Source organism: Pimephales promelas, chromosome 18 (assembly GCF_988280905.1).
Source record: "Pimephales promelas chromosome 18, fPimPro1.hap1.1, whole genome shotgun sequence".
Taxonomy (NCBI): Eukaryota; Metazoa; Chordata; class Actinopteri; order Cypriniformes; family Leuciscidae; genus Pimephales; species Pimephales promelas.
Genome location: NC_142786.1, coordinates 33,588,922 through 33,614,919, shown reverse-complemented (window position 1 = coordinate 33,614,919; position 25,998 = coordinate 33,588,922). Strand labels below are relative to the sequence as shown.

The 25,998-nt window shown below is 39.0% G+C and overlaps 4 protein-coding genes across 5 annotated transcripts; 3 read left to right on the top strand and 1 right to left on the bottom strand.

Annotated features, from left to right (window-relative positions):
- Positions 1-353: 353 nt before the first annotated feature.
- On the top strand, positions 354-8,394 carry ube2e1 (ubiquitin-conjugating enzyme E2E 1). Of its 2 annotated transcripts, none has more exons than XM_039651453.2 (6): positions 354-467; positions 1,106-1,266; positions 2,369-2,419; positions 5,771-5,903; positions 6,564-6,711; positions 7,959-8,394. In XM_039651453.2, exons 2-6 carry the CDS (start codon positions 1,112-1,114, stop codon positions 8,054-8,056), a joined length of 585 nt encoding a protein of 194 aa, XP_039507387.1. In that variant the 5' UTR covers positions 354-467; positions 1,106-1,111; the 3' UTR covers positions 8,057-8,394. The 2 variants fall into 2 exon arrangements, with proteins under 2 accessions (XP_039507387.1, XP_039507386.1); XM_039651452.2 differs by having other exon boundaries at positions 418-559.
- Positions 8,395-9,495: 1,101 nt separating this feature from the next.
- On the bottom strand, positions 9,496-11,338 carry nkiras1 (NFKB inhibitor interacting Ras-like 1). The gene is made up of 4 exons (XM_039651455.2): positions 11,206-11,338; positions 10,475-10,579; positions 10,159-10,400; positions 9,496-9,997 (listed from the first exon to the last, which is right to left on the bottom strand). The coding sequence occupies exons 2-4, from the start codon at positions 10,566-10,568 to the stop codon at positions 9,752-9,754; spliced, it is 582 nt and encodes a 193-aa protein (XP_039507389.2). The 5' UTR covers positions 10,569-10,579; positions 11,206-11,338; the 3' UTR covers positions 9,496-9,751.
- Positions 11,339-11,551: 213 nt separating this feature from the next.
- rpl15 (ribosomal protein L15) lies at positions 11,552-15,554 on the top strand. Its single transcript, XM_039651454.2, has 4 exons — positions 11,552-11,625; positions 12,393-12,574; positions 13,126-13,262; positions 15,195-15,554. The coding sequence occupies exons 2-4, from the start codon at positions 12,403-12,405 to the stop codon at positions 15,498-15,500; spliced, it is 615 nt and encodes a 204-aa protein (XP_039507388.1). The 5' UTR covers positions 11,552-11,625; positions 12,393-12,402; the 3' UTR covers positions 15,501-15,554.
- Positions 15,555-16,958: 1,404 nt separating this feature from the next.
- Positions 16,959-25,609, top strand: sf3a3 (splicing factor 3a, subunit 3). The gene is made up of 17 exons (XM_039651447.2): positions 16,959-17,197; positions 17,641-17,688; positions 17,789-17,841; positions 17,935-18,040; positions 18,140-18,212; positions 18,631-18,722; positions 18,814-18,896; positions 19,447-19,585; positions 20,238-20,306; positions 20,456-20,523; positions 20,677-20,784; positions 20,904-20,973; positions 22,136-22,300; positions 22,445-22,555; positions 22,829-22,919; positions 24,942-24,997; positions 25,210-25,609. Exons 1-17 carry the CDS (start codon positions 17,102-17,104, stop codon positions 25,285-25,287), a joined length of 1,506 nt encoding a protein of 501 aa, XP_039507381.1. The 5' UTR covers positions 16,959-17,101; the 3' UTR covers positions 25,288-25,609.
- The last annotated feature ends 389 nt before the right edge of the window (positions 25,610-25,998 follow it).

The window sequence follows — 25,998 nt, the reverse complement described above, 5'->3', positions numbered from 1 at the left end:
ATATAAATAGTTTTGAGTTTGTGTGCAGACCAGATCGAGGCGTCGCCTTTGTGCCAGTAAAATAGTTAAGAGCAAATAAACGAGTAATAGCCTATTACCTGCCAAATAAACAACCAATGTAATCAACAGGCCTAACAATAATTAATAAAGATATGTGTGTGTTCTCCGATAGTGATTTTTTTGAACACCATTTACAAAATACAACGTACTTTACAAAGAATACACACATACATACACGTGTAAAATAATTGAAACATAATATAAACTATAAATAAAATAAGTTGGAGTGGATTCATATGAAAAGATTATGTTGATTGCCTCGTAATTGTCTCTCTCTCTCTCTCTCTCTCTCTCTCTCTCTCTCTCTCTCTCTCTCTCTCTCTCTCTCTCTCTCTCTCTCTCTCTCTCTCAGCACTTCCGCTCTGAGAGACACGCGCGTCCACGGACACACACGGACACAAAGAGAGGTACACAACCGTTCAAACCTTACAATATACTTCACATTTCTATCATGTTTACGTCGGTGGTGCGTTAGGATGCCGTTATTCTCGTCTGGATGGTAAGGGTCAGAAACAATTACCCATCGATGTTAAAATGAAGATCGGTCTCAGGCAACTACGATCCCGTAGTTATGATGACGACACAATTACTGTGTTTTTACTATCTATTCACCGCATTTGTGGGACGGGGTAAAGTTTGAGTTTGGTGAACTGCGTGTTTGTGCTTGACTTCCTTCGGTTTAATCTCGTGTCATCGATCGCGTGTGTCGCCGACGGATTCGTTTCGATCAGATTCAGATTCGGCGTCGGATCCACAACACGAAAACAAACGACGGATTAACGTCTGTCGGTTTAGAGGTGGTTTGGTTTTGCTGTTTTTCTGGGATGAAACAGGGGTAATCATGCGCAGGATCGGCCGTGTTGTTGATCTGGAGTTAAAGGTCAAACCCGCGTCGAAACACTCGATGTTACACACTCACACAGCGTTACACCACACTGCATCGTTACACACTGTTTAATCTTTGCGTAGATACGCTGTTCTGTTCACACAGTGTTGTACACAGTTTTTCTCAGGGAAGTGTGTTATGTTTGTTTCTCTCTCGTAGATCGGGATGTCGGATGAGGACTCGAGGGCCAGCTCTAGTTCATCATCCTCCTCTTCATCCTCCTCCACCCATCAGCAGCAGGAGAAAGACACACCTGGGAAAAAGAGAGATAAAGCCAACATGAGCAAGACCTCCAAACTCCTCTCCACCAGCGCCAAAAGGTGAGGAGAGCCCAGATCTGAGCTAGATTATTTCAGACTGGGCAAATGCATTTATACGTGACTCAAATCTGTTGTTCTCATGGCAGTGTGAACAACTCAAACCACATGGCATCTGATCTTTTCAATTCTGATCTGTGCCACTTCCATGTGTGGTCCTAAATCCGATATTTAGACTGTGTACTGAACGGTCACGCAGTCGCCTCAAAGATTTTACACACCAGAAGTTATCAAGAGCGTTGTGAAAGGGACTCCGTTATGGATTCAGACGAGCATCACGTCAAATGATTTCAATCAAATTTAAGTGAGCCTTAAAGATTCGCAAATATTTAATACCTACAGAGAGCGTTTCAAAATGGAAATGAAAACATACGTTGAAAAATAAAATGTTTGGTGGTTAAGGGGGTAAACTTAAAAATACTATAAAATGATCAATTTGAACTATTTTTAAATTCTATTATAAGTTCAAATATACATAATAATTGAAACATCTAGGTTGAAAATGGCTCTCGTCACATCTAGAGGAGGTTCACACAACACCGTTTTGGTTGCTGAAAACGCAAACTTTTGAAAACGGGTTTCAAAGTGGACGATTCTGAAAACCTTCTCCTCGTAAACAACAAAAATGCAGTCTCTGAAGATTGCAGAGACTGATTGCAAAATGTGCCTGCATGCTATTTATCCAGTCATGAATTTTGTCATTGAGAATTTTTTGAAAAATTGTGCAAAAATCTCGTCTCGTTCTCGTGAACCCAATCTTGTGTCTCATCTCGTGAGATGAACGTCTCGCCACAGCCCTACTAACTTAAAACGTAGCCATTTTTTTCATTTAAAATAGCAAATTTAGACAAAGTTGAGTACTTTATTTGACTGGATATTGCTGTCTGTCGTATAACATTTCTATCATAAAACAAGTGTGGTGCTGGAACTCATTTGTCTTTGATCTGATTAACCTAAATTATTCTGACTAGACCATCAATGCCAAAAGGACTCCTGTGATGTTTTGTCGTCGAGTGCAGTGGTTTGAAGGCGGCGTCACGTCGTCTTAGGCAGGAGGTTTTCTTTCTCAGACGACGGGTTTCACCGCTTTCATGTTTATTTTCAGGATTCAGAAAGAGCTAGCTGACATCATGCTGGACCCCCCACCCAACTGCAGGTAAGGGAACGCTTTGGCTTTAATTGAAATTCTCCACCTGCATTCGTGGGTATCAATGTTTGGATCATGATTAAAGAAGAACCAGATGCAACAGACAGACTTCATACAGCAAACAGAGGTCACATAAGCGAGACATCATTGGCCAAAAAAGGTCCATCGTCTATTGTCAATTTATATGAAGCGCAGAAGTCGCTTTCAAACAAAACATCTTTTTGTTGGTGAAGATGGCAAATTTGTGTGACGTGCAAACTCTGCTCAGGGCATTGTCCATTCGACTCCGAACTGCACAGATTCCTATTGAAATGTTTGGTCTTGGTTGTAGTTGCAGTGTATCCTCTAGCTCTTCTTTAATTGTATGTGGTTGGCATCAGTTGCATACATGAATGTACCTGATTCAGAGAGGTCAAAGTGTGGTTGGTGCTGTAGCTGTGTCCTGTTCTAGATAACCCAGCTGGAGTGAGGGATAAGCATGATAATGAACTTTAATTTAGTTTAGTCTAAGAGTGGATTATCAGGAAAGTGTTATATATATTTGACCCAGAGAGCTCCAGTATAACCCCCTGAGCACGAAATGCTCACCAGAACAGCACGATCTGATGCGTTTGTGTTGGTAATAAATGTAAAAAATGTATAATTTATGTGACTTTTCCAGAGAATACAGTATAACAGAGTGTGGTTGGTATCATTGATTGTCATGTTGGCTCTTGACAAGTTGCTCTTGTTCAAATTTTGTAAGACGCTTAGGAATGTTAAATGTTTCAAGGGGTCATGAACTGGCTTTTTAAATTTTATTGTATTGTTGTGTGAGGTCAACGTATGACGTTCGCTTGCATTCGTCGTTTGCATTCAACGACATCAAAATGAGTCAGTAATCGGCTATTTTCTACCCTAGTTTTGAGCCTAGCTGAATAACGCTGGTTTTAATGGGCGTCTCGCGCCGAAGACTTGGAAGTAAACGCCCACTGCTGTGAGTGGACAACAGTTTTGCATATTATAATGAGTTTCAACTCACCCGTCAGTGTTTTGAAAACGTCCAATGTTGTAAAATGGCGAATGATTGGCCAAACAGACGATGATGTTTTACCCTCATCAGTCATTATAAATAAAGTTTATCCATGCAGTCCTACTGGAGTCCAGAGGAAGCTGATGCAGAGACTGTCTTCTTCCACAATATTCTGTATCGCTCGCTAGCTCGATCCAGTGTGTCATCACGAGGTAGGCATCTATGTTATTTAGCTATGCGTGTAATGCGTGAATGCGGGGGTGGGCGGGGCTAAACCGGCCGTGTTGAAGTAGGCGTTGATCTTCTTCTGCGGGGGTGGGGTTTGTCTTTCCCCCTACCCTAACCCTAACCCTAACCTTAGTTCATATAAATACAATGTTCATTTTAATAGCACAAACGGGCACTAATCACACACACACACACACGCACGGATGATAGCAGTTCTGTGTGATTGAAATGAAATGGGCTGGAGTGACTGTACAGCTCCTGAATTGTTCTGTGATCTGTGGAAGGAAACGGTCAGTGTTTGTTTTAATGGCACAAAACCACTAATAACTATTGGAGTGATCTGAACAACATGGGGTGGAGAGTGATGGGAAATACCCAAAACAGTAGTGTTTAATATCTCGAACACTACGCCAGCCCAGCGCCACAAATCAGCAGAAACTAATAGCATCGATTTGGGGATTAGGCCTATTTTGTTTAATGGGATGCCAACTTTACCGAGGAGAACGAACCATGTGATTTGAGGTTTGTTTGTTGTCTGTAGTTCATCAGATCACTAACCCTGAATGAGCAATAGTCTAGCCTGAGCAGCGCTATATTCCTCTCATGGTGTTTATTGTATTGTTCTTTTTTTTTAAGACCTCTGGCTGTGTGTGTGTGTGTGTGTGTGTGTGTGTGTGTGTTGTGTCTCAAAGCAAAAGTAGGCATTGTAAATTCCCCAGAGGATCCTGTGACCTTTGATGTTGTCAGACAAGTGTGTGTGTGTGTGTCCGTGTGTGTGTGTGTTTATAGATGATGTTAGCTCAGAGGTTGTTGTAGGACAAACAGAACGTGTTTCAGAGCTGCTGTTCTTCGGCGCTTTCGCTTGTTTTGCCACTCAAACTTTCGACTACATTAAACAGAGCCGTCGCTTTGCATCTGGAGACATTGATGCCGTCTAATCGATCAGTGTTATCTGTTATCTGTGCACGGATATAAAGCCTTGAAGTTAGAAGGTTGTGTTCTGTCGGCCTAATATCTGACAGACTTCAGTGATCCTCTATGACGAAGTTAAGCTGCTCTTCTTGGTTTGGTTGTCATGGGACGTTTGGTGAAGAGCTGAACACTTGCTTTGCGTAGGTTTGCAGTTGAATGTGAAATAATTGTAAATGCAAAAATATAATGAAATAGCCTGTCTCCATAATGTAGTCAGTGCTGCTGTGACTGCGTGTGTGTTTGATACAGCTGTGGGACATACGACTGCGTTTGGTCTTTCCCATCTCACATAAGCAGTAGATGTCTTTAATATCCGCACCTTTTGTTTTATTAACCATACCGATAAATGTTTGTATAGTGCAATCTTGTAGCAAAAATGTGTTCAGTGCAAAACTGTCTGTATCCTGCTAACATGGACAGTCTAAAACTAACACATGCCTTTTAAAACAGACATTTGCAAATGAAGCAAAGTCAAATTCTGAGGATTTTTGGTTGTTTGCTAGTAATATGTGATGATGAGGGAATTTAATGAGAGAGAGAGAGAGACAGAGAGAGAGAGAGATCTGTTTTGAAGCTTGTGTTTTTCGTGTGGATTCTTCAATGAATATAAAGTTTAAAAGAACTGCTTTATTTCAGATTGGAATCTGGTGTAACAAATGGTTTTACATAAAAGTTTGATGATTTAATACATTCTTGCTAAATGTATTCATTCATTATTTTTTGAGTCAAGTTTTGTTGCTGGGTAAACTTGAGCCTAAATTTGCCGTGCAGATTATTTTTAGGATATATATTTTGGACAGTTTATTTGCACTGCCCTGAAAACGCCGAGGGACAGATGCGTTTAGCTGACTTTTATAAAAGCTGTAAATGAAGTTCCTTCTGTGAAGTTTCAGATCCGTAATTTAACCTTTTAAAAACAGTCTTATATATATTTAACTGTACTAAAAAGCTTGTTGTTCCGCTTAATATTGCAAACTATATATATATACTATGGTGTTTCTTACCATAGTAGTTAAATGTATTGTCTTAATTATAACACGCTGGTTTGTAGAACACAGTTTTTCCATTTTGATGTATTTCTAGACAAAGCTGCTTAAAATTCTACAGATATAACAGACTTTTGTGCGATTGACCCTTTGTGTTGTCAGTGCCGGCCCTAAAGGAGACAACATCTATGAGTGGAGGTCCACTATCCTGGGTCCCCCGGGGTCCGTGTATGAGGGAGGAGTGTTCTTCCTGGACATCGCTTTCACGCCGGACTACCCCTTCAAACCACCCAAGGTATACAGAGCCTTGCCCCCCCCCATCAATATTAATAATGCACACGTACATCTGACAGCATAATGATTTTGTTCACACAGTTTGGGATCAGTAACTTTTAAAAAAAATCAATTAATACATTTATTTAGCAACAATGTATTTTATTTATCAAGTTACAGACTTTTACACTCTTCAAAAAATCAATTTCAATTAAATGTGTTCTTTTGAACTTTTGATTCTTCAAAAAATCCTGAAAAAACACTCGGTTTTCACAAATAATTAAACAGCACATCTGTTTTCAACAGTGATGATATGAAATGTGCTGGAAATCCAGCGTTTGCATCACAGGGAAGGGAATACACTGCATTTTAAAATTATTCAAGAAGAAAACTGTTATTTTAAATTATTTCACAATAGGGTTTTCTGTATTTTTAATCAAATAAATGACTTTTTTATGAGCGTCTGTAGAGTTTGATCATCAGGCCCCTCACCCCCGCTTATGTCTTTTAAGAATTGAATAGTTACCATTAGACTCTATCTGAGCAGGGGCACGTACCACCCACTGGCCCCTCTTTTACTCGGAGGAGTTTGCAGGTCTTCATTTTCAGTTTTGGGGGAACTAACCCAGTTTAAGTTCTCTGATGAGTCACTTGATGCGGATTTGTTGTCCTGATCTGTCAGGTGACGTTTCGCACGAGGATCTACCACTGCAACATCAACAGTCAGGGCGTGATCTGTCTGGACATCCTGAAGGACAACTGGAGCCCGGCACTCACCATCTCCAAAGTGCTGCTGTCCATCTGCTCTCTCCTCACGGACTGTAACCCCGGTAAGATGCTCACCCATGTGGAAGAGCGGATGTGCTGGTCATGGGCTGAAGCTCCAGTGTTTGTCAGTGTGTTGGAGCTCCACCTATTTGACCTAGACTATAGAGAAGGCAGTTTCAGGTGTGGGCATTTATGCAGTCGCTTAATGCTCATGTATACAACTGCGTACACACATTTTCAGTTCACCTCATGTCTGAGCGCTCTGTGCGTTTCACCTTTACCTCATGAGTAAACGGTTCAGAGATGCAACAGTCCACCGGCCATGAATCCGAACCGGACGGAATTGGCATAACGGGTTTTTCCATTTTATTTAAGCAATTAGGGAAGCATCAAAATGAAAATTGGGCTGAAACCAGAAATGGGTCTAAAACTAAACGGGTCACGACAGTTTATTTTATCTGAAGGCTTGAATACATGTATTTACCATATTCACAGGTCAACATTTTTTAGAGAAAAAACGCAACACATAAGTTCAATCCAAATCAATGCTTGCGTGTTTGGCATTAATTTGATCATAAAAGTCGCTTTGGATTATAAAACGCAGCACGTTTCAGATGAATGGATGCTACGTTTAGTTAATTATAAAAGCAAAGTGTTGCTTAAAAATTCAATCCATTTCAAATGGACATTCACCCAATATATGTAGTATTGTTGTGATTGATTTTATAGTATTGTGTTGCTATTAGAAAAATCTGTCTGTGTTTGCACTATGTACATTGAAGAAACTGAAGTATCCTTTGGGCTAAATACAGTAGTTGCCAAAAGTGATGTCCAGCTTAGGAAAGTTTTTATTTTTACCCTTTTTTCAAATATTGTTCAAAATGTGTTTTAAGATTTTCAAAAGCATGTTGCGTAGTTGTGTGTGGAGTCAATTATTTATATAATCTTTGGCCAGGCTGTCATACTAAGACATGAACACGTGCAAAAACTAAATTTTAAAAAAAGATTGTGGTATTCAATGCATGTTTTGTCTTGTAAGCTTTTTGTTTTTCTTTTTTTGCCAATTAATTGTCTGATAAATATAAGTTTAATGTTTTCCCTCATATTTATATTTATTTTTGTGTAAAATGTAGGGTCATTATAAACAAATCCCCAGCTGACATCACTTTTGTCCACTCCCTGCGAGTTGTCAAGGGACTTCAGTTCAGTCGCTTTTGATGGAGACGCTACTGTAGGAGTCTGCCTGTATAGATTGTAGATGTAGCTCACTCTCGTCTCTAACCTGAAGAATCATGTGCCTGTTCTACAGCTGACCCGCTGGTAGGAAGCATCGCCACGCAGTACACCACCAACAGACCCGAGCACGACAGGATAGCCAAACAGTGGACCAAACGCTACGCCACATGATCCCTCCGAGTGTGTGTATGTGTGTGTGTGTGTGTGCGGGGGGGCGGGGGGGTCCGGGCAGATACAGGGGGGTTTTATGATGGAATTTAAATTCAATTTAAATTTCAATTATTTCGTCTTTCCCAGCTTTGATTTTTGTTGTTGTGTTTGTTTCCCTTGGCTCAAGTAGCATCATGATTTGACAAAAATGGATCTTAATGTGTTTTCTTTGCCGCCTTGTTGTAAATCTTTTTTTGAAGCTTTGTCATTCTTGTCAAATTAAATCACGGCACGAGCCTTTAGCGAGATTGTTCCATGTATGTATTTTCCCCACCAATATTAAAGTGGAAGTTGGTGTACACTATCGTGCAGTCTCTCTCATGTCAACAACAATGCAATAATTCAGGTGGAAAAACACTTGTATATTTCTACTACATGTCACAAAGCCTGCCAAGAACATCTATAGAGCATATTTCACTCCAAAATCAAAGAAATGATTAAGATATCCTGCATTACAGGAGCTTCCAGAATGCTGTTAAAGCAACTTTGATGTGCACATTTTTTAATGAACTGAAATGCAGCGGCAAGCAGAAAAAAAGACAGTCAATAAATATTTATTTTGTTGAATCAAAACATTACAAAGTGCATAAGTGAAGTATTTGTTTAAATCTGTTATATACATTAGAACATGTGCGAAGACAAGAAGGATCTTACAATTTGTGAGTTTTAAACATTGGAGATTTCCACGAGCTGCTATAGCAGGGACACTCATTACGCATGTTATCTTTTTGGACTACACACGACTTCTTCCCACTAGCTACATGAGATACGTCGCTTTGGGATTTTAAAACTACGATTATAGTTGTATTTGGAAATAATACTGGAAGACATCAAACTGCATAACTTTAATATACAACCTAATGTTACATATATTTATTAACTAATTTTAAAGCACTTGCTGGCTGAATGAAGTTCAAGTTCACCTCTATATATATATATATACCATACCATTAGACCATTTTGCATAAATGCAACTAGGGATTCTCATGTCCAGGTTAGATTGAAGTTTGAAAAAAAAATTGAAATTGAATTGATAAATAATCATCATATTAGGATTAGTTGTACTGCCAGATTCAACAAAAAAGCAGTAGTGTTTTATTGAGAATAACTACAAAACCTCAATGTCAACGAGAATGACCTGTTTTACGGTTTTAGTACTTTTTAAATCATTAACACTTCACAATAAGGTTCCATTAGTTACTTCACTAATTTACTTCACTAATATAAACTAACAGTAAGCAATACATTTGTTACCGTACTTATTAATCTTTCTTACCATTAATTATTACAAATCTGTTTATTGTTAGTTCATGTGAGCTCGTGTTCATTAATGTTAGCAGATGCAACTTGATTTTAATCATAAATGTTGAGATTAACATTTACTAGTACTATTTATAGTAATAACTGATGTAGTTTTCTGGTTTGAACAAACCTTATTGTAAAGTGTAACCAAAAACACTTCTCGTGATGGTAAACCAAGCACACTAAACCAGCAGTTCACTATGGAGTGCATCTGTGTCCTACCTTCTCCACATCACTGAGGACAAACATGACCTAAAACAGTAGTGCATTTATTTGTGTGTAAATGGATCTTCCCCATCAGAAGCCCTTAAACATGTTGATTGCAGATTATAGAGCTGGAACTGTGCTGTGACTTCAGATGTCGTTGGATGGGGTTCCCTTGCTCTTGCGTCCGGGCAGAGGGAAGGCAGACTTGCTCTGAGGCTGTGTGAGGCGGCTGGTGAGGCTGGTGAAGGGTTCGATTAGTGTGCTTCTCTCGGTCACGGTCACCTCCCAAAGTTTGACCTTCTCCCCACGAGCCCAGAGCTGGGCAGCGTCCTGATCCACCTGTCGACACTCGCTGCGCAGGTCACACTTGTTCCCCAGCACGATCACCATCACCTGCACAAGCACACACAGCACATCAACACGGGTGTCCGCTGGGGTGAAGTCAGATTGTCCACGTCCTACTTTACTCCAGAATCCAAAGAATTGTAAATTGGGCCATAATTCTCATGGAAATCACTAAAAGAAATATATATTAGTATTTTAAATCTTCTTGCCTCTTTTTTGTCTCTGGACTTGTCTATCTCCTTCTTCAAGAGCTCGACTTTTCTGAAGGACTCCAGACTGTCCACACTGTAGACCAGCACGAAGCCGTCGGCCACGGAGAAGAAGTGTTTGGGCAGATCCAGCCCGTCGCGGAGCCCCCTAGTGTCGTACAGACGCAACTGCTCCCTCACGCCGCGGTCCGTCTCCACCGACGCCACATATATGTCCTCCTGAGTGTCGTTTGTTTCTGCACCTGAAACAGGACCCGTTTCATTTAATGTCTACTTATACCTTCATAACACTGTGTTTTATGGACGGATCACGTACCTGCAGTGTGAGAGCCGTACAGTAACTGCTCCAGGATGGCTGTTTTCCCCACCGATGCCATACCACAAACCACAACCTTACAACCCTTACCCATAGTTCCCTAGTCTGAAACAAACACACACACACACACACACACACACACACACAACACAACCAGAACCACCAGCAGAGCAGCAGTGTAAAAACATGACAGGTGAACGTCAAATTAGGCAAAAATGCTTAGTTTTCTAGTTTTTCCATCATTTATTAAATTAAATTTTTAATTTATTTGTATAAATAACAATGTAACCATTTAAACTGGGGGGAAACATAATTTAATTATTTGCTTATGCTTTATATGATGCTCATGTTCCCTAACATGTTTTAGCAATCGAAGCAAGAAATTCGCATTAGGTTCCCAGGAACACTGATTATTATTGACCTCGATGCAATCGTTTCTTTATTTTAAATGTTACAATGATTTTTTTTCTGTCTTTCTATTTATTTATATATTTTTAGATTTCAATGCAAAACTGATTTTTAATGTGGTTACAGACTTTTGGATACCATCATGCATGGCAGTGATAAATATATTTACATTTACATTAAATATTGCATAGCTTAAATAAAATAAACATAATTCACAGTATAGTGTTTGTTATATTATATAATGATGGTTAAAGGCATTGACCAGTTGTCTTAACTTGAGACCAGACATGCATTCATTACTAAACAATAACTCAATAACTCACCTTTCGCGGATTGCTTGACAATAAACATATGATCGAAGAAATCGATCAATGTTAAATTAGATTAATGTTAATATAAGACTTTTAATACCATCACTGTGTGCTAGACTGACTGGTGTTATCAAACGTTCCTTCCGGGAGTTGTTTTCCGGGGTCTGATAAGAGAACGGTGGCAAAAAACAACAACAAACAAACAAAAAAAGATATATTACTTGAGATTTAAGAATATATGTGTTATGAAAATGTTTCAGCGCAGTGTATCTGTTCGGTTAAATACGATTGTGACTTATAAAATCTAATTCTTAAATACAGACTACATTTCCCAGAACTGTTTAACGGAACGGAACCGGAAATTCGCAAGAAAAACTCTAATAAAGCATTATGGGTAAATCTCATCTCTCTTTCCGGTTAGTACGCCATCAAGTAAGCGAGACTTTCTCATTTTCTGCTTTTAGAATCCATCAAATATCTCAATGTGTTTAATGACATCCAGATCACACAATTAATGTATTTAATGCGGAATATCTTAGCTGTCCTTTCTAACCATTATTTCTCTCCCATAAGGGGTGATGTACAGTCATTTTAAAGCTAAACTTTGAAGATTAGGTAGCTAATGTCATGCCGAGTTTGCACGTTTCTTCCACTTTCAGTCAGATCTGAATTAAACATGTTATATTATGCCAAATGTCATTTTCTTGCATAGCATGTTAAAGGGTTTCCGAAATCATTGTGACTTCAGATTTGAGTTGTTTTCGCGTGACTGGATAACGTTACGTGTGTCACACTCAGTCGCCACAACACACACTGCTAATGGCTATTCTCCCTTTAAGCAACTGCTTTGGATATGTAATATAAGATCTTAAAACTGTGACTCCTGCAGATTAGAGCTGTGATCTGCTCATTAGATGTCTGACCCATCATATTTTGGGTGATAATGCCGTACACTGCGGACACGAGTCGAGTTAGTGTGTGTGTGTGTGTGTGTAAGGCTGCTTGTGATGTTGTATTAAGAGTGTAAGTGCTCGTGTAGTATTAATGAGCTCATGTAATGTGAACACAGGTGAGTAAAATGGTGTTTGTAAAAGTTTTAGGAGCATAGTCAACTTCTGAATAAAATCAACATCCAAGTTGTCTGCACGTGTATGTTCATTAATCCTGCGGTTTCATGACTTTAATTCTTGGTGTCACAGGTGAGGCATCATGGGAGCGTACAAGTACATGCAGGAGCTATGGAGGAAGAAGCAGTCGGACGTGATGCGGTTTCTGCTGCGTGTGCGGTGCTGGCAGTACCGGCAGCTGTCCTCCCTCCACAGGGCTCCGAGACCCACCCGACCCGATAAAGCCCGCAGACTGGGATACAAGGCCAAACAGGGTGAGTGAGTGGTGTCTCGGGCTTTACTGGGCGATATATCACACACAGCACTTCAGTACGAGTGAAACGATTTTCAAACCAATCAAACAATCCCATTGCTGAGGCGAAGAGAGGTTGACACAAGTACAACTTACCGGAGTGTATCATCTTGTAATTGTTAGTGTTTCTCTCCCCAACCCCTGTAACGAACTGTGACGTCGAAACCCGTCACTAATTTCAGACATTTTTTGAGAGAGCGGTTGAGGTGCTAATGAATTAACCACACAGTTTAGCATTACCCAGGTTTTTTGGATCATTACTTTATTTTCTGTTACTTAGTTAAATATTTCTGGGAAATGTATTGTGCCTATGAATTTGATTTTGTGATTAAATGCACTGCATAGCAATATAATGAGATGTTTGTAGCGTGTGGTGCTGAAACAGTGATGTCTTATAGTCATATTCATCTGGTTATCGCTGATATTTGTCGGTCAGTTATTTTAACCACTGAATTGAATGTCCTTTAACTGTTTTTGTGTGTATCTGAGCTCTCTGTGCTCTTGCCCAAACAGGCTACGTCATCTACCGTATACGTGTGCGCCGTGGAGGTCGCAAGCGCCCCGTGCCTAAAGGTGCCACGTACGGCAAACCCGTGCACCACGGCGTCAACCAGATCAAGTTCGCGCGCAGCCTGCAGTCCGTCGCTGAGGTACGTGAGCATCACAGCCATGTGGCTAAGCTAATAAAATGCAAAAACTATCACTTCTGAAAAGTTTTTTTTTTTTAATTGTATTTATCTTGTGGTATAAATATAAATATTGTACATAATATCTACGCAACATGCTTTTGAATATTGTGGAAAAGAAAATAAACAAAAAATGACAATGTATCTATTTTCCAAAATGTGTTAAAATAAAAGCCCAATGTGACATATGTAACATAAATGTATCCTAAATGCCCAATGAGACACATTTGTAAGATTACAGGTCTTTGACAGGAAGTTGTTATATTTAAAGAACAGCAGAAACATGTTTTAGTTCTCCATTTACTCTTTAAATGCCCCGTAGTCTTCCTATAAGGGGAAAATGGTCCGGGTTCTTATGGGTTAAAAATAATTCTCTTTCCTTCGTCACGGCGACCGTATCACTTTATTCTGTTTACATCCGCGTTTCTGCTTCCGATCTGCTGTGTGAGATCACGTGAGCCGCTTCCTCTGGCACGATGATCTTAAAGGGTTAGTTCACCCAAAAATGAAAATTAAGTCATTAATTACTCACCCCCATGCTGTACCAACCCCGTAAGACCTTCGTTCGTCTTCGGAACACAAATGAAGATATTTTTGATTAAATTTGAGAGCTGTATAACTACCACATTGGCTCCTGAGGGACTGCCTCTTGACGGCCCAAAAAGTCAATGAAGAAAATGTTTAAATATCCCAAGTGACTACCGTGGCTCAACTATATGTTTATCAAGCGACATGAATACTTTTTGTGCGAAAAAACAAACAAAAATAACGAGTTTATTCGACTATTTCTTTTCTTCCTTGTAGGCCAGAGCGAGACTTCCTTAGATTTCCACGACGCATGCGTGAGAACTGCGATCTGCTCACATCAGCTTACACTACTTCAGATCGCAATTCTCGCGCATGCGTCGTGGAAATCTAAGGAAGTCTCGCTCTGGCCTACAAGGAAGAAAAGAAATAGTCGAATAAACTCGTTATTTTTGTTTGTTTTTTCGCACAAAAAGTATTCGCGTCGCTTGATAAACATATAGTTGAGCCACGGTAGTCACTTGGGATATTTAAACATTTTCTTCATTGACTTTCTGGGCCGTCAAGAGGCAGTCCCTTAGGAGCCAATGTGGTAGTTATACAGCTCTCAAATTTAATCAAAAATATCTTCATTTGTGTCCCGAAGACGAACGAAGGTCTTACGGGGTTGGTACAGCATGGGGGTGAGTAATTAATGACTTAATTTTCATTTTTGGGTGAACTAACCCTTTAATAACACTGTAGTGTGTGATGCGCTGCGGTTTCCCAATCTTGTAGTGTGAGCATGTTTAAGATTCGAGTAAATCTGCACTGATTAAGCGTGAGCTGCCGTCAGATGGGGTTTTAAATCTCCTGTAGTGTGGGACGGGCGCCAGTAACTCGCCAGTCTGTGCCACGAGACGGAGGTAATTGGCTACTGTTTAGAGGGCCTCCTTCATGCTTGCTCCATCTAAAATATATTCTACATTTATACACTTCAATACACCCTGTCCAATTATGTCCTACAGTGTTCATACTGAAGTTGTATTATGTGCTAAATTACATTCTATCATCATCAACATAAGCATCTGTATCTGATGCCAACAAGCAGAGCATCTGATGCATAGCATTAACTGCATCTCGCAAGTTATTTTGAGACCTTAATATATAAAGCATGTCTCATGTTTTGGATTAATTTGGTTTTGTACTTTACCTTTTCCTCTGCTTTCTGCAATACACATATTTGTTGTGGTTTGAAAAGTCTTGCTTTATATATGTTTTATTTTTATACAAGTGGCTTTAATGTACACAGTTGAACACCTGTGTAGTTTGTGGCCTGTGTCCAGGTGTGGTGTCGTGACCCCTCTGCTGTGTGTGTGTGTGTGTTTTCAGGAGCGCGCTGGCCGTCACTGCGGGGGTCTGCGGGTGCTGAACTCTTACTGGGTCGGTGAAGATTCCACATACAAGTTCTTTGAAGTGATCCTCATTGACACCTTCCACAAAGCCATCCGGCGCAACCCCGACACGCAATGGATCACCAAGGCTGTGCACAAGCACCGGGAGATGCGCGGGCTCACGTCCGCTGGCAAGAAGAGCCGCGGTCTGGGCAAGGGCCACAAGTTCCACCTCACCATCGGCGGCTCTCGTCGCGCGGCCTGGAAGAGACGCAACACCCTGCAGCTGCACCGCTACCGCTAAACCGCGTGTGCTACAACTGTACATTTATACTAATAAAGTACCTTTCTATGGTCACGTGATTCGTCTTTACTTTGGTTTTAGACCAACGGGTTCTGTAAAATGCAAGTTATCAAGGTAATAGAGTGGTTATTTGCACGATTCAGAGTTTGCATTGCAGGTGTTTTCCACTGATGTAAATTCCAAGGATTAGACAAGTAGTCTTGATCCAGATTTGTAAATCCCACATTTTTCTATCTATGATCCGGTATTTATCATTTGCGCTGTTTGATCATGATAAACATTTTCCAAAAGCAGATTTCCAGCTGTTTAAATGGGATTGTGCATCACAGTGCTGGCTAGGTGAAGAACGGGACCTTTCCATGTTGCTGTCACGTTTTTTATTTGAAGATACTGAAAATGGAACAAATGAAATTTTCTATTTGAGTTTTGTCTTTTTTTTAAAAGATCATTTATTTGACCCACACATTTTTCGTGTTATGGGGATGCATTTGTTAAACTACTTACTGGTTTGTGTGCAGTGATTGTCATCATTTTCAGTGATGAATGACTGTTGTGAAAGGAATAATTTTATGGGTACAAAATCTCTAAACTTTACTGAAAGGCTTAGTAGATTGTCGACTTAAAATGTATTAATTGCAAATATAAATGTGTGTAATACATACACTATGATACCTGAATCCTCCCTTCTGGGATAAGGATAATCCAGATTTGCTGGATCAAAGGTTTCCCGATCATGCTAATGATTTAACAACACCTACTAAAGGTTTGCTCCAGATCTAAATCAAGACTGGATTATTTTCTGTAATTTGGTCAAAGAACAGTAATAAATTAGGAGACATTAGGCTACTCTATTAAGCATTTCAACAGCCTACAAAATGTAAAGACAGCATAAAATAGTCCCCAAACAGCTGTAAGTATCAAACGAAAACATGTTTTATTATTATTTGTTTATCACTGTAAACTACATTGGCACGAATCGAGAGTCAAAAGTCGAAATTTCGTCCTCTCCCTGAAAGAAAACGCGGTGAAGTGCACCAAAGACAGGCATGTTTAGCGGGGTCCGTGTGCTAGTGGTGGTGACGTAATCAAACGCGTCGAAAGCAGCGAAGAGTTGTAGTCCACAAAGTGCTCTCACACCAACCGTATGAAAATTCTACCTGCTGAATTGTAGCATTCTTTACACGAAAAATTTTATAAAAAATTCACAAACAACATATGTTCACATTCATTGCAAAATTCAAACGGGATTAGAAAATAATCTAATCTAATTAGAGAATCTAATTCTCTCATTCAGGTGGGATTTGGTGAATTCTTGTAGACCTATTCTAAATGTTATTTGTTTTTAATTATCTAGAATGGTAAAATGCCTATCAAATTCTCAGATTTACATATCAATGTGTGTTAGTCTTGTATATATAACAAGACTAAATGGTGTCATTCAGTTGCCTGTCGGAATGTCGGAACCTTTATTCTCTTATTCATGTTTCCTGCCGACTGAAATGAACTCGGGATCGATTTCCTGTTGTAAGTTGCACGCGCGTACGCAGGCTAAACTAAATAACAATTGAATAAACTAGGTACTTTGAATTTAGTAAATCACAATGGAAACGATTTTAGAGCAACAGCGTCGATACCACGAGGAGAAAGAGAGACTTATGGACGCCAAAACGAAGGAGATGCTGACGAAAAAAAACACGGTAATCTTACAGATCTGCGAATGAATTTAAATTATGCTAATACATGAATTGACGTAGCCTGCTTTTGCTTCTGTAGCTACCGTTTTTTACGACCATGGTATTTTGAAGTACCTTCAAATGTTTCAAAAGTTACAAACATAATTTGAACTTTACTATTAAATAACGTAATAGTAATACCATTGTAAACATTACGTACCATCAATGCACGGTTATGTCCCTGTCACCTCAATGTAAGCTAGAACAAAATGAACATTATGTTTTCCTGATATGATTCCTTCAAACTAGTTATTTTCATGTGTAAACAATCACACCGTTGTATGTTTTAATAATTTATGCCATTTTCACAAGCATTATATAATTATTATATAATTTCTAATATCTGATTGGTTGAAGTCACATGCTGTATTATTTATTTGATAAATGTTCCTTTTTCTGTTCAACAGCTGAGAGACCAGATCAACTCTGATCATCGAGTGAGAGCTATGCTGGATGTAAGATTCATCTGTTGTTCATTCATTCATTTAATGTCACAGTTATGGACACATTTTAAAGTCAAAGACCTGATATGTTTGTGTTATTTACTACATGCAGAGGTACATGGAAGTGAGCGCAAACCTCAGAGACTTGTATGAAGACAAAGATGGGTAAAACATTCTCGAGGACAATTGAATCCGTTTCGAAATATATCTCCCTCATTGTCTGTGATAACATGGCTGTGTTGTGTGTCTGTTCTTCAGAATGAGGAAGGATGAGCTAAACGCAATCTCTGGTCCAAACGAGTTTGCTGAATTCTACAACCGACTCAAACAGATCAAGGAGTTCCACAGAAAACACCCTAATGAGGTAGACCTGACGTTGCTGTCTTTCACTCTCACCCTGTTCTGAATTGCATGATTTTGCTAAATATACACTCTACTCTAAATATACACTTGTCTATTCCAGATCTGTGTGCCCATGTCAGTGGAGTTTGAAGAGCTCATGAAAGCCAAAGACAACCCTAGTGAGGAGGCACAAAGTAAGTATTGAGGACTGGAAGGGGTGTTTGATAAGGCAATCATCACTAATGAGACGGCATATAATAGAACATTATAATACCTACAGTGATTAGGAATTAACCCTAAATATTAAAGAAATGCCTTTTAATTTTTTTTATAAGTCTTGATTTAGTTTGTAGGGTCTAATCATTAAAAGAGAAGTCTCACACCACAGTTACAGCAATAAGTACACAAAATAATGAGAAAGATGGAAACACTTTCACAACTTTTGTTGTTGTTGATAAATGATAAAAACATTGAGCTTGAGCATTTAAAGCGGAAGACGTTATAACTGCAGCGCGCGCTTAAAACAAACAGAAAATGATATCCTTTGGTGTGGACCGTAGTGTAGTTCTAGTTCCTGTTCTTGGTGTAAACGGGTCTTCTTGCTGATCACAGATCTGGTGGAGTTCACTGATGAAGAAGGTTACGGGCGTTACCTGGATCTCCACGACTGCTACCTAAAGTACACTAATCTGAAAGGAGTTGAGGTACTGTTTGATTTACTGGTTTATTTGAATTGTCTGCCTTAAAATAATTGAGTAAAAGATTCTAATGCTTTTGTCTATTGATCTCTTCTAGAAACTGGAGTATGTCACTTATCTGTCAACATTCGATCAGCTCTTTGACATCTCTAAAGATAGGAAGAATGCTGAGTATAAGAAGTATGTGAAAGCTGCTCATTTTTAATACCATACACAACCGATCGAAATAAAAATTACATGCGTTTTTATTTAATACTAATAATAAAAATATATATTTTTAGTCATATTCATAGGTTTTTGGTTTTCCATAAGAGTGAGTGAATTTGTATTTTCAGTCGATTTGCTATTTTTGTTGACCAAATATATATTATTATTATTTACAGTAGTGGCCAAAGGTGATGTCCAGATAAATATAAATATCTTAACCAAGTATAGTTTTTTTATTTTTTTTATTTCTCCCTCATAGTTAAAGTAAAAACATTTTCCCCTTATTTTTATATTTTAGTATAGTTTTAGGGTCATTAAAAACATATCCCCTTCACACTTCACTTTTCGACTGAAAAAAATAATATCGATAGATATAAATGATCCTTTATAAGGCTGTAATGTGAGGTTTATCATTTTATCAAACTTGTTTTTGTCAAACATGTATTATTAGTTTAAATCATATAATTTTACAGCGTAGGCTGTCACCATGGACCAAAGCAGTGAGCTGTGTCTGCTCTTGCAGGTATCTGGAGATGTTGTTGGAGTACCTGCAGGAATACACGGATCGGGTCAAGCCTCTCCTGGATCAGAATGACCTCTATGGAAAGATCCTGGTCGAGTTTGAGAAGAAGTGGGAGAACGGGATGTTCCCAGGCTGGCCGGTGGGTTTGCGACGACAATAATGAGCTCTACAGATCATATTACATGTGTTTCAGCAGTGGCTGCATGTTCTCCAAACACACGTGACCATTTATTGATTATTTAATATTCATCATCACTGCTGAAATAACCTTTGATGTTCCATTGGAGGTTACCAAAGAAGTATTGCAGGATAGTGAGGTGTAGGTACTCAACCAGAAGCCCATCACCGCTGCCACTTGTGCTAAAATAAACCAGTTGCATTCAAAGTTGTTCGCGAAATGACCGCCAGGTGGCGCAAAGGGGCATTTAACTAACTATCATTTATCAACTACCGTCTAAACGCTGTTCAACTGTCTTATGCTCTTCCAAAGCCTGATATTTTTATATTGCAATGTTTTATGTTTTCAATATTTTTTCAATTTAATTTCAGTCTTATGACTTTCTAAATGGACTGTATTTTTCTGCTTTGTCGTTGTGGAGGTGTATAAGGGTTAGGGTTTCTATGGTTATACCACTGTATTACTACCGTCATGTGGCATCTTCCATATCTGCATACCGTACCCCACCCTATCCTGGGGTTCATTAGCTCTCTTTATGAATTTAAGGAGTAGTTCTTCTGTCCTATATTAAATGAGTGCATGAGGAACTAAGTTGAATGTTTTTGTGTTGCAGAAAGAGACGAGTAGTGCTCTGACCCACGCTGGAGCCCATCTGGATCTTTCTGCGTTCTCTTCCTGGGAGGTCCGTTTCTCTAGTCTTGTCTGTTACAAACATCACATTATTGTTTACTTTGATTCCCTCCTGTTTTCTATCTAAGAATGTTTTAATTTGTTCTCTCACACACATAATAATTCTATTGAAAACTCAGAATTGTTGTTTCGTTCCTGTAGGAGCTGGCGTCTCTGGGTCTGGACAGGTTGAAGTCTGCTCTCATGGCTTTAGGCCTCAAATGTGGAGGGTGAGTAAAGTCCTGCTCTCGTGGAAATCTCTGTAATTCTAGTTTCACTTTTAACTGAATTTAAATAAAAGATTCATATGACTGACAGTCCCTGATTCTGGAGTCTGAATGTAATGTCTGGTAGAGAGTGTGTGATTTATGTTTTGTTTGTAGTACACTCGAGGAGAGGGCACAGCGTCTGTTCAGCACTAAGGGCAAATCTCTGGAGTCATTGGACCCCTCACTGTTTGCCAAAAATCCCAAAGCCAAGGGACCAAAGAAGTAAGCCATCCCTGTTCAGGAAACCAGCAGGGACTCACATTTGTGTTTTTACTTGGATCCAGCCATGCTTTGCCTGTTCAATTTTACTTGATTTTTTTTTTCTTCTTTTGTTTCTGCAGAGACTCGGAGCGCAACAAGGAGATTGGTTTTCTTGAAGCTCAGATTTATGAATATGTGGAGATCTTGGGGGTAAATAAGTCTGCCTGCTTTCATTTTAATAGTTTTGTGTTTAGTCTCTAATTTCACATGTACTACAATTTAGCAATATTTAATTTGCAAAAGAACAAACGAATTACTTAAAAATTGAACGATGGTGTGCTTATAATGCAAATGAAAATATACAGTATATTATATCTAACTAAAAAAACATGCTTATATATTTACAGGCCTATTTTTACCAGGCACAAAATGTAGATTAATCCTTATTAAAGTTGCAAAGTTATTCAGTCGGTCATTTTGACCGCTTCATTAAGTTTTGTTTTGTAGAAAGCTTTTCTTTAAAGTGAATTTTATTTTGTATAAATCGAATCTTAATTTCAATCAATGTTTCAACAATCAATTTCCTGAATAAGTAAACCAAAAAAACAAAAAAACAAACGGTTGGGTGTGGAAGTGTGTAACAAACTTCACTGCCTTGTTTCTACAGCCTCTGAGTACGGTCGAAACAATACGTCTTTCTGTTTTTAATGAATGACTCAATTACAGTATGTCTATAAATAGTTAAGATATTTGTGGCTTTATGCAATGGGCTCTATTGTGTAAAGTGGAAAAACAACTTTATTAACAAAAATATATTTGAACTCCATAACCTTAATTCATGGGTTATTTTAAGCAGTTTTGAGCGTGGCTGTTGGTGCCAGACGAGCCGGTCTGAGTATTTCACAATCTACTCAGTTACCAAGTAAAAACACAACAGCAGGAGACCCCAGCGGGCACCACTCATCTCATTCTCCACTACAAATAGGAAAAAGAGGCAACAATTTGCAAGAGCTCACCAAAACTGGACAGTTGAAGACTTAAAATGTTTTGATTTCTGTTGAGACATTCAGATGGGACATTTGGCGTAAACAGAATGAGAACATGGATCCATCATGCCTTGTTCCCACTGTTGGGCTGGTGGTGGTGTAATGGATGTTCTCTTGGCACACTTTAGGCCCCTTAGTGCCAATTGGGCATCGTTTAAATGCCACGGCCTACTTGAGCATTGTGTCTGACCATGTCCATCCCTTTATGGCCACCATGTCCCCACGCGTATGCTAGTGTTCTGCTCTGGTTACCACTTAGTTTTGGTAAGGTGCCGTCTATTATGGACGTTGCTGTGATAACTCGAAACTCATGTATTTTGTTGTAGGAACAAAGGCAGCTGACCCATGAGAACGTTCAGAGGAAGCAGGCGCGCACAGGAGAGGAGCGAGACGAGGAGGATGAAGAGCAGCCCAGTGAAAGTGAGAGTGAAGATGAAGATAATGAGATCATTTACAACCCCAAAAACCTGCCGCTCGGCTGGGATGGAAAGGTAGGCTTGGTTTGGTTGTAGTGGGAAGGTTTGGCTAAAGGAAAGTTCGTTAAAAGTAGATGTTGAGATGATTAATTGATTCCAGTCTGTCCAGAAGCTAAATGGGACTGTTGTGATCATTAACCCTGCCTTTTGTCTCTTTAGCCAATTCCATACTGGCTGTACAAGCTGCACGGTCTGAACATCAATTACAACTGTGAGATCTGCGGGAACTACACGTACAGAGGACCCAAAGCTTTCCAAAGACACTTTGCAGTAAGTGTCCAAGACAAATTGCTCTATACCAGTCAATGTATTTATAGAGCAGGATCTCATTTTACTTACTAATTTCTATAATTACATAGAAAACTGTATAAATATGAAGTTGTAAATGAACAAATAACGTAACTGTGCTTTTCCAATATGAGGGATAGAATGTGCTATTATAAATAGATATAAGTGAATGCAGACGGTCTTGTGTACTAATTGCAGTGGCTGTCGTATAGTGTTTGAATGACAGCGAAGTGAGATCTGCTTTCTCCGTTTCAGGAGTGGCGTCATGCACATGGCATGCGCTGTTTGGGTATTCCTAATACAGCCCACTTTGCCAACGTCACCCAGATTGAGGATGCAGTATCCCGTGAGTACACTAATTCTTAATGGATATGTTGTAGTGTTCATAATGAAATATCCAGCTAGTTGACAACTGGATTTTTTTATTTATTATTTTTTATTTTATTTTTTTAAGAATCAGTCAGACACATTTCTCAAATCACTTTTTCAAAACTCTTCACACAATTCTCCTACCAACTTTCAACTTGGCACAGCAGTTAAAGCTCCAGTAGGGATCGAAACCGTTGACTTAGTCTGAACATATAAACGAGCGGAGCCTGCCGTGAACGCTCAGGCTATTAAACACAGCCACCGATGATGGCGGATAACCAGTTATATGACCTATTCACCAGTAGGAATGAAACATCAACAATATGCTTTACATTGACTTAGGCCAGCCTATACTTTGACTACAGACTTGGTCCACAAATCATTATGTAAGTTGCCAGTTTAGGTTGTTTCTCCGCCGTTAGTAAGCTGCAGCACAACGGCTATCTTGAGTTTGGTTTGATGAACGGTACGGCGCCCGCTGTGCAAGAGAGGGGTGTGATCAGAGCGTACATGAGTGTGATTGACACTGCTAAGACACTCCCCCTGGCTCTGATTGGTTGTTCCTGACAGGGAGCGGTGTGTTTCCACTGGGAGGAGCTTGATTGTTTCGCAGATTATCGGTCTCATATTCTACTGGCAGGACACAATGACAATTATGTGTAAAATATTTGTTTACAAAAGTTACCTACCGCAGCTTTAATTTCACATTCAAAATTCACTAAAATCACCAAAACACTGCATACGTGTCTCAAATACACTCATTCTCCATAACACTGGCAAAGGTCCCCCCAGTAAACACACTCATAAAACTCTTAAAGCAGGCAGCGTTATACAGCGTTTTCTTTTGTCGAATTTCTTTACAGAATAAGAGTGAAAGCAGTCTGCTCTTTATAACTCACTGCCGTATGTTTCTTGGTCAAAGGTTACATTACGGTGCTTACGTACATTATTCCACTTGGGATTCTCCAAAGTACAAGTGTAACCATTTTTAAAAACACATTTTTTTAGTTTATCTTACTTGTCGGCCCCATCGACTGTAAAGGTCAGCCCGCTGGTTTTGCTTGCACTGTCTTGACCTCTTGTTCAGTGCACTCATGTATGCCATTTGAGGGTGTTTATATTGTCTCTCCATCTTGGCATATTATGTAGTGTGTACTTCACAGTGTACTGTTTATGTAGTGTACTGTTTGTATGGTCTTTACTACACCAATTTTGTACAGTTTTCTTGGGTACCTCGAAAGGCGCTTTTCTAAATAAAATGTATTATTATTATTACAGTAGAGAATTATTCCTAAGCTTCCCCTTTTGTATTAATGTAGAAATATAGGTAATTGCTGAATGCTTTTGTATATTGTTAGGTTTTGAGCTTTAGTTGAACCGTTTTGAAGTGGATTTAAAAGTTCAAATTGGCCCGTAGATACAGAAATTATTACTGTAGGTCTCACTCTCTTGTTCGGTGTCCATAGCTTTACAATGTCCGCAGGTACACCAATTTTCTTATTTTCTCTGTTGCGTTCAGTGCTTCTCTTATGCGCTCAGTGCTTTCTTCCGGAAACAAAGGCCCATTAGAGATCACAGTTCAACTCGATGAGCACGGCTGTCGTACATCGACTGGTCGTGACTGTTTTCCAAGATGGCTCCTGCCTGTATATGCGAAGTGGACTGTCTTTATAAAGTATCTTCTTATTAAACTGTCCGCACACTTACAAAGTTCTCAATGCCTCGGTTTGCATGTGGGGACCGTTCTGATGTCACAACGAAACAACTTGTGACTTGTTTAAAAAATTATTAATTTTTCTACCCTTACATGAAAGGTCATTTACAAAAATCCTTTATAGGGGCATTTTAAGACAAACTACTTGAGCTGAGAAAAATGCCTTTAATATCATTGGTGTTAGTATTTGGTTAAATGATTATTTGTCCATGTTAATAAAAAACAAATGGGATTGTTTTGGAAAGTGACCCTAATGTTATCGGTCCTTGTATTTTCCTGCAATAGTCTGGTCAAAGCTGAAGTCACAGAAAGCACTGGAGCGATGGCAGCCCGACACTGAGGTGAGTTTCTGAAGACTTTATGATCAACAGAGACACGTTCTGCTCTGCCTCGAGCATCAGGTTTAATGTTACGCTCTGCTTTTGCTGTGGGATTTATTATTATTATTATAAAAAAAAGTAACATTTTTTTTGGAGGTTGAAAGATTAGTCAAGTTTTTGAAATTACTGCAGTTTAGTTTAATTGAATGATTTGTGTGTTTATTGCCTTGCAGGAGGAATATGAAGACTCCAGTGGAAACGTGGTCAACAAGAAGACCTACGAGGATCTGAAACGACAGGGGCTGCTGTAGGCCCTATTGCAGCACACCATATAACTGTGTAAATATTGAACACACAAATGTTTCTCTAAGTATGGCGAGTTTAGTCTTTTCCAGTTTGTTAGAAATGTGATTTGTCTTTTTTAAAATAATTTGTACATTTGTATTACTTTTTGATTATTCACTATTGTCTCATTTGGTGTCTTAAACATGAGACATACTTTTCATTAATCAATAAATTTTAGTATGTTCTGTAAAAAATCATGACTTTATTAAGACTCAAATAGTTGGTGGTTTTACTCTATTTTTATTCAGCAGTTATCGGTCATTAAATTAAACAATTCATACCACTTCATTTTTGTTCTACATTTCTTTCTACATTGTTGCATCAATCCCCCATACCACATAATAATAATAATAATAAAGCAAAAAACAGATATCCCATTGACAAGTATTTAAGGTGCATCTCATTTCTCTGGATCATCTTTTAGATCAACAAAATACTTCCTAAAAAGCAGATTATATAATGTTCCAAAAATCATTTCACCCAATCAGAGGTCCTGTATGTGTAATGATGGCATCCGTACGGTATCTCGTCCAAAATATTCAATAAATGCACAAACCCCTTCTGCATCTAAGGAAACTTTCTTTTTGCCAGTATTGTTTGATATATCTGTCACACTTTGTGATTTTGGGCCTCAATTGGGACTTTTAAATATAGAAAAAAAGTAATTAAATATATTT

What these genes read in the sequence shown, in the direction of transcription:
- nkiras1 (XM_039651455.2), bottom strand. Translation starts at nt 10,568, where the DNA reads ATGGGTAAGGGTTGTAAGGTTGTGGTTTGTGGTATGGCATCGGTGGGG. An exon ending in GTACGGCTCTCACACTGCAG is followed by an intron (nt 10,401 to 10,474) that starts GTACGTGATCCG and finishes GTCCTGTTTCAG; the next exon opens with GTGCAGAAACAAACGACACT. An exon ending in AGTCCAGAGACAAAAAAGAG is followed by an intron (nt 9,998 to 10,158) that starts GCAAGAAGATTT and finishes GTGCTTGTGCAG; the next exon opens with GTGATGGTGATCGTGCTGGG.
- sf3a3 (XM_039651447.2), top strand. Translation starts at nt 17,102, where the DNA reads ATGGAAACGATTTTAGAGCAACAGCGTCGATACCACGAGGAGAAAGAG. An exon ending in GAGTGAGAGCTATGCTGGAT is followed by an intron (nt 17,689 to 17,788) that starts GTAAGATTCATC and finishes TACTACATGCAG; the next exon opens with AGGTACATGGAAGTGAGCGC. An exon ending in AAAGCCAAGGGACCAAAGAA is followed by an intron (nt 20,785 to 20,903) that starts GTAAGCCATCCC and finishes TTGTTTCTGCAG; the next exon opens with AGACTCGGAGCGCAACAAGG.
- ube2e1 (XM_039651452.2), top strand. An exon ending in CTCTCCACCAGCGCCAAAAG is followed by an intron (nt 1,267 to 2,368) that starts GTGAGGAGAGCC and finishes GTTTATTTTCAG; the next exon opens with GATTCAGAAAGAGCTAGCTG. An exon ending in ACCCCTTCAAACCACCCAAG is followed by an intron (nt 5,904 to 6,563) that starts GTATACAGAGCC and finishes CTGATCTGTCAG; the next exon opens with GTGACGTTTCGCACGAGGAT.
- rpl15 (XM_039651454.2), top strand. Translation starts at nt 12,403, where the DNA reads ATGGGAGCGTACAAGTACATGCAGGAGCTATGGAGGAAGAAGCAGTCG. An exon ending in GGGATACAAGGCCAAACAGG is followed by an intron (nt 12,575 to 13,125) that starts GTGAGTGAGTGG and finishes TTGCCCAAACAG; the next exon opens with GCTACGTCATCTACCGTATA. An exon ending in GCCTGCAGTCCGTCGCTGAG is followed by an intron (nt 13,263 to 15,194) that starts GTACGTGAGCAT and finishes GTGTGTTTTCAG; the next exon opens with GAGCGCGCTGGCCGTCACTG.